Raw genomic sequence first — 13,529 nt, forward strand, 5'->3', positions numbered from 1 at the left:
GTGTCTGGAGGGGGCCTCAGCCTGCTTCCAACCCTTACATCTACTATATTTTATTCTATTAAATTCTGTTCTGGACTACCTTATGTAGATATTTATTTGATTATATATTAATTTATTTTCCCATGTACACATACTTATTTCACCACCTTGTTCATTTTAGTTTTCTCACCTTCTTTAATTAGAAACTCATCAGAGAAAGCAGATGTGCTGCCTTTATATTTTTTTGAAGAAAAGTTGATAATGTCCAAATCACTGTCATACTTTAAAAAGTATGTTGGAATACTCTCTTTTGCAAAACAAGGCACACAATTAAGAAACAATGTTACAAAGCTAATAAATATTACTAAATGTTTTCTAAGTCTTAACTGAGTCTATGAAAACCTGACTGAATAGAGGTCATTTTATTATGAAAAAAGCTGTTGTAATGTTTTCATTTTTGTCTTTTTCTTTCTCTGTAAATGATACATTCATACTTTCTTAAGATCAGAATGTGTGTTTACCTCTGTTATCAGTTTGCTCACTTCACACAGAATGAGTTCACAATATAGTTTAAAAAATGTAACAACAACAAATATAACGACAACAGACATTGTGCACACAAAATACTGTATATGCATGAACTGGTACTCTCCAAGAAAATGTTCTCCCAGTGCAGCAAAATATCAAAGACCAGCTTTTCTGTCCTCACAGGGTGTTGAGACCCAGCGCATCATACGACACTTTGAGCGCTCAGTACAAGTTTTCTCTGTCCGGCTTTTTGAGTAAAAGAGGCGCATAGAGACACTGTAGGTATACATAGCAAATGTCTGCCACCTGGCGGTCAGAATGTGTAACTACATTATGAAATAACTGTTAAATGGTGGGCGGGGCCTCAGGATTTTACTCGTGAAACGAAAGTTAAAAGAGAAAACCGAGTCAACACCAGAATCAAGCTCACGGCTTCTCTGGAATTTCTGAGAGGAATTAAAACCAGTGCAGGTAAACTGTAAGAGGTGGAACGTTTTCTTAATCTGCAGTGTTGAGGTAAAGTTGGAAATGATTCTGAGTTATACTTAGATGTACAAGTTTATTTCTGTAGTAGTGTTGCTGTTGAATCTACTTCCTGTAGTTAAACACATTTCTACCGTTGTACAAACTATTGTTTACTTTGACAATTTTTATAAAAGTGCTTTAGGTCTGTTAGATTTCAGACATACTTTACATTGTAAAGTTCAAACAGTTACTGTTTAAGTAGACAGAACTAGAGCAGACAGAATGTAGCTCACATAAAGAACAGGTATGAACAGGATGAGTCTGGAAAATGTGATTGATTTAAGATGGTAGCATTATAATATATATATATATATATATATATATATATATATATATAAATAAAATACACACACACACACACACACACACACAGTGTGTACAATTAGACAAGTATTTTTGAGGATTCATTTTACTATTCAACAACTACAATGCTCTTGGTTAATCCAACATGTTAATAAACCTCAAACCAGAATATTTAAGAAAATAAAAGTGAGGTTTTTGTTTACTTAGAAGAATATGTGTGTGCATAATTATTGGACAGCTATTAGTGTGCAGATTATTACACAACTGCAACGGTGGCCCGAGTGCCGCAGGATGCACAGACTCCGTCGATTTAGTGAGACGTTTAATGACAGAACATTGATGACACTTGCGGCACTCACACATAACGACGAACAGTGTAGACAGGAACACCGATAGATCACGCTAACAATGGCCGTAACAATACCAATGACTAGCGATGAGGCACACACAGGCGGGGGTTTAAATAGACAGACAAACAGGTAACATCAACCCCTGTACAGGTGTGTGCCATGACGGAGGGTGTGGCTACAAACAATGGCGAATCCTCCCTGCACGCGGCAAAACATTTGATGGTTCTGTGATCACGCCCCAATATCTGGGCAATTTTAATTTTTCTTAGTAATGCTGCATCCCTCTGAAAGACCTTTTACAATTTTTGACTTTTCAGAGTCAGTTAAATCTCTTTTTTGGCCTCTTTTGCCTGAGGAAAAAAAGCTGCCTAATACTTATGCACACCTTGATATAGGGTGTTGATATCCTTGGGCCACACCCTCCCTCATTACTGAAATACACTTTACCTGATATGCTTAAATCCAATAAGCATTCAAGTTTATACAGCTTGGTGTTGGGAAATGTGCATAAAAATGATGATATGGTCAAAATACTCTTGCTTATAGTGTATTCATGTATGTGCATGCATAAATAAGCAGACATGTATTCTGTTTCTATATTCCTTCTCTCTTTTCCTTTATATACAGTTACACAATCAATTATTAATAATGAAATATAAATATCACTACACATAATTGGCAAGAAACAAATACACACACACACACACACACACACACACACACACACACGGGGACATGCACATAGACCCACACATGCATTTTTTCCCCTTTTTTTGAGGTACTGATACATATTTCATTTGTACAAGTATTTACATATTTCACATATTTTATGAATTTAATGTTTCACCTTTTCTCTGGCATTTTCTATTTTTGTGTTAATGTTCTCACTCTTTAAGTGATAACTGGTGAATTATGTATCATGACTAAAAAAGTCTTAATGATCCCCCAAACAGGGAGGATGCTGGTATTTATTTATTAAAAGACAATGTATACTGAGTCTTCTTTGACTGAATTACTGTGAAAATATTGGGAAGTTTTTGTGGATTCATCTCCTTCTCATGGTGTCTGTGTGTCTGCTCTGTCAGTCATGGCTTCCTCCAGCAGTGTCCTGTCTGAAGATGAACTCCAGTGCTCCATCTGTCTGGATGTGTTCACTGATCCAGTCAGTACTCCATGTGGTCACAACTTCTGCATGGTCTGTCTCAAAGAGTGCTGGGACAGCAGTTCACTCTGCCAGTGTCCAGTTTGTAAGGAGGAATTCTCTAAAAGACCTGAGCTGCGTGTGAACACTTTCATCTCTGCACTGGCTGCTAAGTTTAAGAAGTCAGTTCAGATTAAATCCACTAGCAGCCCACAGAAAACTGTCAAATCTCTGGTTCTGTGTGACATCTGCTTTGGGTCGAGAGATGCAGCCCTGAAGTCCTGTCTGATCTGTGTGACCTCTTACTGTGAGACTCATCTGGAATCTCATGAGAGAGTCACTAAATTGAAGAAACACCATCTGATCGATCCTGTGGAGAACCTGGAGGACTACATCTGCCAGAAACACGAGAGACCTCTGGAGCTGTTCTGTAGAGACGACCAGACATGTGTGTGTCAGTTCTGCACTGAGGGAGACCACAAAACTCACACCACTGTTCCTATAGAGACAGAGAGTGGAGAGAAGAAGGTAACAGAGATTTTGACATATTTGAATCTGAAAGGAATTAATTATGATATGCAGGAGTTTGATTTATTGTAATTTGTCTCTCTGCTATAGACTCAACTGGGAAACACACAGGCAGAAGTTCAGCAGATGATCCAGAACCGACTGAAGAAGATTGAGGAGATCAGACAGTCTGTGGAACTCAATAATGTGCGTGTGAATGTAAGGTGTAAGATGGTGCTGGTGAGGTCGACTGCCGTTGTGACTGCTCTATCCACACTTTGCACTTTTTTTGTTCCTTTTTGCTCTTTGCGCTATTTTCACGATCTCCCCTCTAAAACCCTTCTCTCTGCACCACGACGCGCATCTCATACAGCAGAGATGCTCTTATTTCTCTTGATATACATAACAGTCACCTCAAGCCGTCTCTAACCCCGGACCCAAGCTGGCTGATGGAGATCCTGAGGGAGAACAAAGGACATGACATGAGGAAAAGGCCTCGAGGAAAGCGAACCAGCGTCAGGAACAGGCTGAGGGCTCGGGCACACCGAGCTCCCTTACTAAGCATCCTGGTAGCCAATGTCCAGTCTCTGGACAACAAGCTCCACGACCTCTAGGCCAGGATAAAGGTCCAGAGGGACATTCGGGACTGCAGCCTCCTCTGCTTCACCGAGTGATGGCTGAACCCAGCAATTGGTGGACAGACCAGTTGGTGGCCGCTTTGCAGGACACCCTGGATGACGCAGACTGGGACATGTTCTGGCACAGCAGTGATGATGTCAGCAACTATATGGAGACAGTAGTGGGGTTTATTGGGAAACTGGTGGATGATACAATCCCAAGAGCCACCATCAAGACGTTTCCCAACCAGAAGCCATGGGTGGACAAAACCATCCGCAAGGCTCTGAACTCTCGCACTGCTGCCTACAACGTGGGGATCATCAGTGGGAACATGGACGAATACAAATCTGCGGCATACGGAGTGCGCAGGACAGTGAGAGTGGCGAAGTGGTGCTACGGGAGGAAACTAGAGTCACAGTTCCAGCAGAGTGGCTCTAGATCCTTGTGGCAGGGACTATGATCATGGACTACAGGAGCCCACCCTCTGGACTGATGAGTGTGGATGAATCTCTAGTGAACGAGCTAAACACATTCTTTGCTTGCTTCGAGGCTGCATCTAGCACCACTAACGCTAACAGTGCTGGCACCAACAACGCAAATGGTGCTATCGGCACAGCCAACGGCGCATGCGCAGAGCCCACCAGAGGACAGTGCCCTCTCATCATCACAGAGAGTGATGTGAGGAGTGTGTTCAAAAGAGTGAATACCAGGAAGGCAGCGGGACCAGACGGCATCTGCGGGAGAGTCCTCAAAGCCTGCGCAGACCAGCTAGCCCCTGTATTCACCGACATCTTCAACCTCTCCCTCACGCTTGGAATTGTCCCATCCTGCTTCAAGTGATCCACCATCGTCCCTGTGCTAAAGAAACCTCCACCTTCCGGCCTCAATGATTACTGCCCTGTTGCCTTCACATTGGTCGTGATGAAGTGCTTTGAACATCTGGTCATAGACTTCATCACCTCTTCACTGCCAGCTTCCATGGACCCACTGCAGTTTGCATACCACCACAACTGCTCCACTGGTAATGCAATTGCACATCTGCTTCACACCACACTCACACTGACCCTCATGGACAAAGGGAGGGGTAATAATGTTAAAATGGTGTTTGTCGACTACAGTTCAGCATTTAACGCTAGACTCACTACCAAGTTGGAGGACCTGGGACTGCATCCATCCCTGTGTGACTGGATCTCCAACTTCCTAACAGACAGACCACAATCAGTATAGGTGGGCAACTGTGTCTCATCCATCCTCACCTTCAGCATTGTAGCTCCCCAGGGTTGTGGCCTAAGCCTCCTACTCTACTCACTGTACACATACGACTGCGTGGCCACTTCCAGCTCTACCGTCATTGTCAAGTTTGCTGAGGATACCGTCGTCATGGGCCTGATCTCAGACAACGATGAGAGGGCCTACCTGGAGGAGATTAAAGACCTGGAAAACCGGTGCCAGGAAAATAATCTCTTCCTAAACATCAGTAAGACAAAAGAGTTGATTGTGGACTGCTGCAAGAAACAGGAGCGGCACTACCAGCCTGTGAGGATCAGTGGAACCACCATGGAGAGAGTAGACAGTTCAGGTATCTTGGAGTTCACATCTCCCCACCACATCAACTCCCTGGCAAAGAAGGCTCGTCAGCGTCTTTACCATCTCAGACGCCGAAGAGATTTCAGACTGCCCTCCAAGATGCTGCGGAACTTATACACCTGCACTATTGAGAGCATCCTCACGGGGAACATCACAGTCTGGTTTGGGAACTGCACCAAGCAAGACAGACAAGCACTCCAGACGGTGGTGCGTTCAGCAGAGCGCATCACTCATACAGAACTTCCTGACCTGCAGACCATCTATTACAAGTGGTGCCAGACCAAGGCCAGGAGGATTGTGAGGGACCCCACCCTTCCCAACAATAGGCTTTTCTCTCTGTTGAGGTCAGGGAAGCGCTTTCGCTCCCTGAAGACTAACACAGAGAGACGGAAGAGGAGCTTCTTCCCGCAGGCCATTCGGGCTCTGAACCAGGACAATTGATGGAACTGATGGGATTACTGTGGACTGGACCATTGTTCATGATAACATCATACACACTCACACAGTCATACATGCTCTTACAACCTATATTTTGCTATCTGCACTGCGCCATACTGCACACCTTCACCCCAAACTGGATAACTGCACAACTGCGCAATTGTATAACATCATACACGTTCTCTTATACACCCATTTTTTGTGCTATTTTCCCTGCACCATATTGTACTGTGTCATATTGCACACCTTCACCCTAAGCTGGAAATTGTAAAAATTGTAAATCTGTAAAATTGTATGTTGTATATAATCATATTCATACATTCCCTTTTGATTCATTATTTATCTGGGCATATTTATTCATTCATCCTCATTCGCATTTATCTGTTTATTTTTTCCCCCAGACAATTTCCACTTTATATCTTTAGTCTTTATTTTCTTCTTTCCTTTTTAAATACATTTTATGATCTATTCCAGTTAAACTCACATTACCCTGATCTGTATATTTTTATGGATCTCTCCTTGGCAATGGGCAGAGCAGTCACCAAAGGCATTTCACTGCCAGTTATACTGTGTATGACTATGTATGTGACAAATAAACTTTGATTTGATTTGATTTGAACTGCATCACAGCAGTGGTCTATATGGAATATTAGTAATGTAACCACCCATAAAGATAAATTAAACACCATGAGGAAATGTGTTTGTCTCCTGTTAGAAAACCACAGAGAAGGAAAAGGCAGACAGTATGGAGGTCTTCAGTTCTCTGGTGCGCTGTATTGAGAGAAGCCAGGCTGAGCTGCTTCAGGTGCTGGAGGAGAAGCAGGAAGCAGCAGAGCGGCAGGCTGAAGAGTTCATTAAAGAGCTGCAGCAGGAAATCACTGAGCTAAAGAGGAGAGACACTGAGCTGGAGCAGCTCTCTGACACCGAGGACCACATCCACCTCCTACAGGTCAGAGTCCCTCTGTTTCTCAATAGCAGTGCAGCACATCACAGACAGCCCTCCCCATCCTGAGGGGGTTCTCCTCTCTCGTCTCTCCTGTAGATGTACCCGTCCCTGTGTAGCCCTCCACACACCAAGGACTGGACTGACATCACCATTAACACTCCTCTGAGTGTGGAGACTCTGAGGAGAGCTCTGTCTCAGCTTCAGGAAACACTCAGGAAGGAAATGGAGAAGCTTCCTGAGATCAGTAAGTATTTAGTGATCAGTAAGACCTTGAGAGTTGGAGTAGAGGGGTTGTGTTGGAATGTTGTGTTTATTGTGCATCTATATATAAATCTCAATTATTTAATCCTATGTATTCTTCCTTTGTCATTACAGATTATTCTCTGTTAACAATGTTCCTCAGTGTTCAGCACTGTGCCATGAGTTCTTTCATGTCATTCTTACAGTGCTCTATTATAGTTTACACTAATCAGGTTTTTAATGAATTAAAATGTAAATCCCAACTGTGAGTGATTGTCTGTTATTCTTTTCCAAACAGAGCTGAAGAGAATTCAGCAATATGCAGGTGTGTGGGCTCTCACTGGTCACATGACTAAATATATACAGCATGTCTTCACTATGACACACTGTACACTGTTAAATGGGTTTAAACTGTGTCTCTTTCTCCCAGTGGATGTGACTCTGGATTCTAATACAGCTCATCCACATCTCTTCCTGTCTGCTGATGGGAAACAAGTGAGACATGGAGACACACCACAGAATCTCCCTGACAACCCAGAGAGATTTAATCTTTATACTGATGTGCTGGGAAAGGAGGGGTTCTCCTCAGGGAGGTTTTACTATGAGGTGCAGGTCAGAGGGAATACTGAGTGGGATTTAGGAGTGGTCAGAGAGTCCATTAACAGAAATGCTGATATTACAGCTTCTCCTAAGAATGGATTCTGGGCTGTGTGGCTGAGGAATGAGACAGAATATGCAGCTATGGACTCTCCCAGTGTGTCTCTCTCCTTGAAGCAGGCTCCCAAGAAGGTGGGGGTGTTTGTGGATTACGAGGAGGGTCTGGTCTCCTTCTATGATGTTGAGGCCAGGTCTCATATCTACTCTTTCACTGGTCAGTCTTTCACTGAGAAACTCTATCCATACTTTAGTCCCTGCCTGAGTGATGGAGGTAAAAACTCAGCACCTCTGATCATCTGTCCTGTTAATGACCTTAGATCTCAGGTCTGATTTTTATTTAAATGGATGGTACTTTGACAGTAGCGAAAGCGTTTATTTATTGACTGAAAATTTGATCCAATTAAACCACAGATTAATTCTTTATTCCAGTCTTCTTACAGTTTATTATTATTTGGAAATCCAGCATCTATACCACATTAAATTCAGTACTTTACATAAGATTTGATATTATAAGAGATGAAAAATTAATGTCTGTATATGAATGACTTCTACCACATTACAATATAGTTCTTAATGCGACACCTCACCCAATCTGTCCAGTCATTTAAAAACAGGCTGTAATAATTTTATAGCATATTTCATTTGGGTGAGAAATTTACAAAGTGTTTAATATATGAAAATACAACAAAGTGTGTACAATTGTATGGCACAAATAAAACATCACACCAATCAATAAACACACACATATATGACATACAATAAGAAGGAGAAGAAGAGAAGCAATTTCTTCTCGTATAATAAAGCAGCAGATGGAGGAACTACTACAGCAGTATCATACAGCAGCAGGTGGAGGAACTACAGCAGTATCATACAGCAGCAGGTGGAGGAACTACTACAGCAGTATAATACAGCAACAGGTGGAGGAACTTCTACAGCAGTATAATACAGCAGCAGGTAGAGGAACTACTACAGCAGTATAATACAGCAACAGGTGGAGGAACTACTACAGCAGTATAATACAGCAGCAGGTAGAGGAACTGCTACAACAGTATAATACAGCAGCAGGTGGCGGAACTACTACAACAGTATAATACAGCAGCAGGTGGAGGAACTGAGTGAATTGAAGGATTGCTACTGCAGACACTCAGGAGACATCAGGTGGAAGGTGTGAAAACACTGATATGCTGTTAGAATCCTGAACAGTAGCAGCTCATTCTGATTAAACTACAGGACAAATGCAGTACATCACTGCTACACTACTGTTTTGTTTTGATTAGTAGTGATGGGCAGAACGAGACTCTGAAACAGTAACGCATTTGAAGTGAAAATGGTTTGGCGTTTTGAGGTATTTGAAACGCAGCTCTACTGTGCCCTCTGCTGTGCAAATAAAAATACTACACCATCATTGCTTCATTCACTTCGGTGTGGATAATAATCTTGTCCACACCTACACCACACACCATGCAGTGATGTTGGCATGCTTTTCTTTTATATCTGAATGTATGTGTTTCAACAAAGTATTTTGTTTTTATTCTCCTCATGTGCCATGTGATATTTGGTCGTGTGAGAATGACCTCTATTGAATGTACATCTGATGAGCACAGAAATAAACAGAAGTAGAGAAACATCAGAAATAGACTTGTGTGTTTTATTCTAGAAGATTATTTGTTCTGCTGGACCTGGACTTACTCTGCTCCTTTTTCACTGATGATGCCACCAGTTTCTGAGAACACGTGTTCACGGGGTTCAGAGGACACAGTCAGATAAAGATATTCAGGGGCCAACGTATGGAGACAGGGAATACTGCACAATGAGTCAGAATATTGACATATAATTAATTTATTATTTAAATTTATGATTTCCACCTATTTAATGCAATCAAGTTTCCAGGTCTGTTTTGGGTCACAGTCAAGGTAAGTATATTACTCGTACAAGTATTACAGTTTATTATAATAATTTAAATAATTGATTCCTTCGTAAAAACTAGTATTGTGTATGTTAACCTTTTTCAGTTTGCTTTATCATCTATCAGGCAAAATAATTTTCTTTTGTAGGAAAAGGGGCAAAAAAATCTCTCTCCTCAGAATCGGTTTTCCTCCAACTCAAAAAGAAAAATATCTGTCCGAATGAGGAACAGTCTGTCCTGGAGGAACGGGGTAGCATACATTCAGTAGTCAGGCACTGTGTTGGCTCAACATGAGAAGTCACCTTAAATCAATTAACTCAATTCACTTCTATGAACACAACATACATGAAAAAGAAAGGAAAAACTGACCTGTATTACAGGTCATGAAGGCTCAAAATAACTCCATTAACTCAATTATCATTGTCACATAAGCGGTAATTAACAGCTTACTTCGTACGAAAAACACTGAACATTTCGTGGCTAGTGATGAACCGTTAGGCTACATGATCTGTAATACTGACAAAATGGAGGTGAGATAGCAAGCTAGTAACTACTACAGGCTAGTTCTCACCTAAACACAGTTTACTCACAAAACTCTTCATGCTTAACTTGCAATTCATCATGTTCTCAATTTAATACAACAACACAGTTTTATAATAACCTTTCTACCCAAAGCTAAATACAGTTTTACATTCACAGTTAAGTAACTAATTTGTACTCGTTAGTCTAATAGTTCAGACTCACCAATCATTTGATGACTAATGAAGGCAGTTCGTCTTCATTTACTTCTAAAAATGTTCTCTTGTTCTTTTTTCTTCACTGTTTCTCTCTTTTGTCTGACTCAACTGAACTGATTTTTACTTCATTCGCATCATTTTTTAAGGGCAAAGCTGTTAAAGGTACAGGAAACCTTCATTTTACACTGCAGTCTAATTAACCGAATAGTTTTAAAGCTGCAATAATGATGAATTTCTATGTCTGTTAGTTTAATTGTCCACATCACATAAAACACTGAACATTTATGTGATGTGCAGAAGCCAGAGGTTAACCTGGGTTACGTATGGTAGTTACGTGGCTGACCAGTGCTAACTAGTGAGGGATCCCAGTTGAGGAGCTGTCCCTGCAAGGAGACCAGGACATAAGGTTTTCCTGGTGGGGTTTCCTGAGGAAGAGCTTTATTCAGTTTTGGCTTAATGTCTTCATGGAGATATCAGCGAACGGATGCCAAGATGCAGATGAAAGGAGGTACAAAATAATGAACATCTAGCCTGTCTTGGATTTAGTCATTTAGTGGTTTTCAGATACTCCAGATATTAATGGTCTGTTAATATCAGGAAGGGATGATGAGTGGCCTCCAGTCAGTACTACCAGTGTTCCAGTACTCCAGTCTCTTTTAGACATAATGAATAAACAGTCTTCCATTCATCTGGTATGATGTGAATGTGATTGCATGCATTTCTCAAATCTAATTTTGTGAACACCGTGGTGATTCTCCTGGGTTGAAGGGAACAGAATCAGATTATAGGGAAAGGTTACAGTGACTCACATGAGAGCCCTGGAATCAATGCAGGGACAGAGGCCATCATCTGTCTTTTCTACATAAAATTCCAGCAGCTACAGGGGACATGGAAGGGTGTATAAAACATTGAGTGAGGGCTACTGTGTGTATTTCTCCATAGTTTCAGTGTCTATGATATATAGAGGGTAAGCCTTAGATTTCTTAAGCAGGGGACTGTCAGGTAGCAGGTGCAATCGTAAGATCTATGATGGGGGTAACTTAGTGGTATGGCTTTTGCTGAAGACATCAGTGAAATCAATGGATTCCTTAGTTAATGTGTCAAGATCTGGTGTTAGGGAACTTCCTATGGAGGTGGTTCTCACAGGAACAGCTATGCATGTACTAAAACCGTGGTCACTCCAAGCAGTGAGTGAACCAAGAGATTCTGGGGTTGTGTTTGAAAAGCCAGGGGAGGCCCAAAATGATTATGGGCTGAGAGGATAATGAAAAACTGAATGGATTCAGTGTGGAAGCAAGCAGTTGTTAGAGTGAGCGGGGTGGTTTATTGGGTACTCAGCCTGTACCCAGAGCTTGTCTGTCTAAGGCCACAAGCTTTCTGGGAGGATGGAATAGCTGAAGAGGCAGTTGCAGGTCGATCTTTACTCCATGAAGTTCCCATCCACTCCTGAATTAGTACTGAGAGGGAGATGTCTTTAGTCAGTAGTCTCAAGGTTAGTGGGATACAGATTTGTTTTGTGATGATATTAAGAAAGGCAGATCCTCTTACATAAGCAGCAAGGTTGGTACCTGGATGAAACTAAATGCTTATTAGCCGTTCCCAAATCTAGCTGTGGACTGTGGTATGTCTCTGGTTAAGGTAATTGATTTGTAATTGGAAGATTGTGGGTTCAAGCTACACCACTGCCAAGTTATCACTGTTGGGCCCCTGAGCAAGACCCTCAATTACTCAAATTGTACTCAGTTGTGATTGTAAGTTGCTTTTGATAAAAACATCAGGTAAATGTAAATCTAGTGGCTGGGACCAGGGTCATTGCTGTGTTAATTAGCCAACCAGGCATCTTCTCATTGGCTGGGACCAGGGTCATGGCTGTATTAATTAGCCTAACAAGGCATTTTCTCATTGGCTGGGACTGTCACGGTTGGACAGCCAACAGGAGGGACACGCCCACTCCAGCTAGGGATCTTACCACACACACACACACACACACTGCTCCCGTTCCCCTCACTACTGATCAGCTTCACCTATTTAAACCCACAGGCCCCGGATGATAGCACTGCACATTAGCTGACCTCAGACTGAGAGTCTACCTGCCCCTACCCGCCCCAGCGCTACCACTGATGGAGAAGATGACTTTGTTTTGTTGTGTGAGTGCTCCTATTGGTGATTCCATTATTGATAATAAAGAGCACTTCCTCACTACCCCACCTCTTGCTTCCTCTGTGCCACCTGCGTCACAGGGAGCAGGGTCACTGCTGTATTAATTAGCCTAAAAGGAGTTCTCATTGGCTGGGACCAGGGTCACTGCTGTATTAATTAGCCTAACGAGGCATTTTCTCATTGGCTTGAACCAGGGTCCTTGCTGTATTAATTACCATAACCAGGAGTTTTCTCTTTAACATCAACTGCTGGAGCTGATGCCTTCCTCTAACTTGAAAGAAATGCAAGGCACCATGCAACATTGGGGAAAAGATGAAAAACACAACCAGCTTGTTGGCCCAGTATGCCCAAACCTTTAAATACAACTGTAAGTATAAATTAAGCATAAAGGCCACTAATAAACTATGAATAAATGTAGGTATAAACTAAGCATAGATATAAACTGTAGTGATATGAACGCTTAAGTAAATGGACCATCAAAATTGAGAAGATTAATTGGGGCACCACCCTGATTATCAGTGAATTTTAATTATTTCATTAGTGATTATTCAGTCTCAGCTCATAAGTCACAAATAACATGATTTTTTTCTTGTATAACTGAAATTAGAATAACACTCTTGAATCACAATTGATACAGTGAAGAGTCTGTTTATTGAGTAATCAGAGGTAAAGGAAAAATTGCATATAGGAATTAAATGAATATGATGATAATGACCAGAGGTATCAAACTAACATGGAGCTATAGCAAAACAAAATAACAAAACTAACCCAAACATGATTCATGGTGAACAGGGCGTGGCTAAACAAATAATGAGAGAGAAAGGAAAGAAGAGAAAAAAAATACTTGTTTGCATCTCTGCCTGCAATTGTGTTCACCTGTGTCTTGTTAGTCCTGGTTAGTTATAGT

General features: G+C 41.6%; 1 protein-coding gene across 2 annotated transcripts; it reads left to right on the plus strand.

Moving 5' to 3' along the window:
• Window positions 1-881: 881 nt before the first annotated feature.
• LOC145643419 (E3 ubiquitin-protein ligase TRIM21-like) lies at window positions 882-8,934 on the plus strand. 2 transcript variants are annotated; one of them, XM_081694604.1, is made up of 7 exons: window positions 882-1,023; window positions 2,771-3,354; window positions 3,445-3,540; window positions 6,692-6,925; window positions 7,019-7,166; window positions 7,461-7,487; window positions 7,593-8,934. In XM_081694604.1, the coding sequence occupies exons 2-7, from the start codon at window positions 2,773-2,775 to the stop codon at window positions 8,147-8,149; spliced, it is 1,644 nt and encodes a 547-aa protein (XP_081550730.1). In that variant the 5' UTR covers window positions 882-1,023; window positions 2,771-2,772; the 3' UTR covers window positions 8,150-8,934. The 2 variants fall into 2 exon arrangements, with proteins under 2 accessions (XP_081550730.1, XP_081550731.1); XM_081694605.1 differs by having other exon boundaries at window positions 896-978.
• The last annotated feature ends 4,595 nt before the right edge of the window (window positions 8,935-13,529 follow it).

This window comes from Electrophorus electricus, chromosome 13, assembly GCF_041902795.1.
Source record: "Electrophorus electricus isolate QZ-2024a chromosome 13, ASM4190279v1, whole genome shotgun sequence".
NCBI lineage: Eukaryota > Metazoa > Chordata > Actinopteri > Gymnotiformes > Gymnotidae > Electrophorus > Electrophorus electricus.

What these genes read in the sequence shown, in the direction of transcription:
- LOC145643419 (XM_081694604.1), top strand. Translation starts at nt 2,773, where the DNA reads ATGGCTTCCTCCAGCAGTGTCCTGTCTGAAGATGAACTCCAGTGCTCC. An exon ending in AGTCTGTGGAACTCAATAAT is followed by an intron (nt 3,541 to 6,691) that starts GTGCGTGTGAAT and finishes GTCTCCTGTTAG; the next exon opens with AAAACCACAGAGAAGGAAAA. An exon ending in GGAGAAGCTTCCTGAGATCA is followed by an intron (nt 7,167 to 7,460) that starts GTAAGTATTTAG and finishes TTTTCCAAACAG; the next exon opens with AGCTGAAGAGAATTCAGCAA.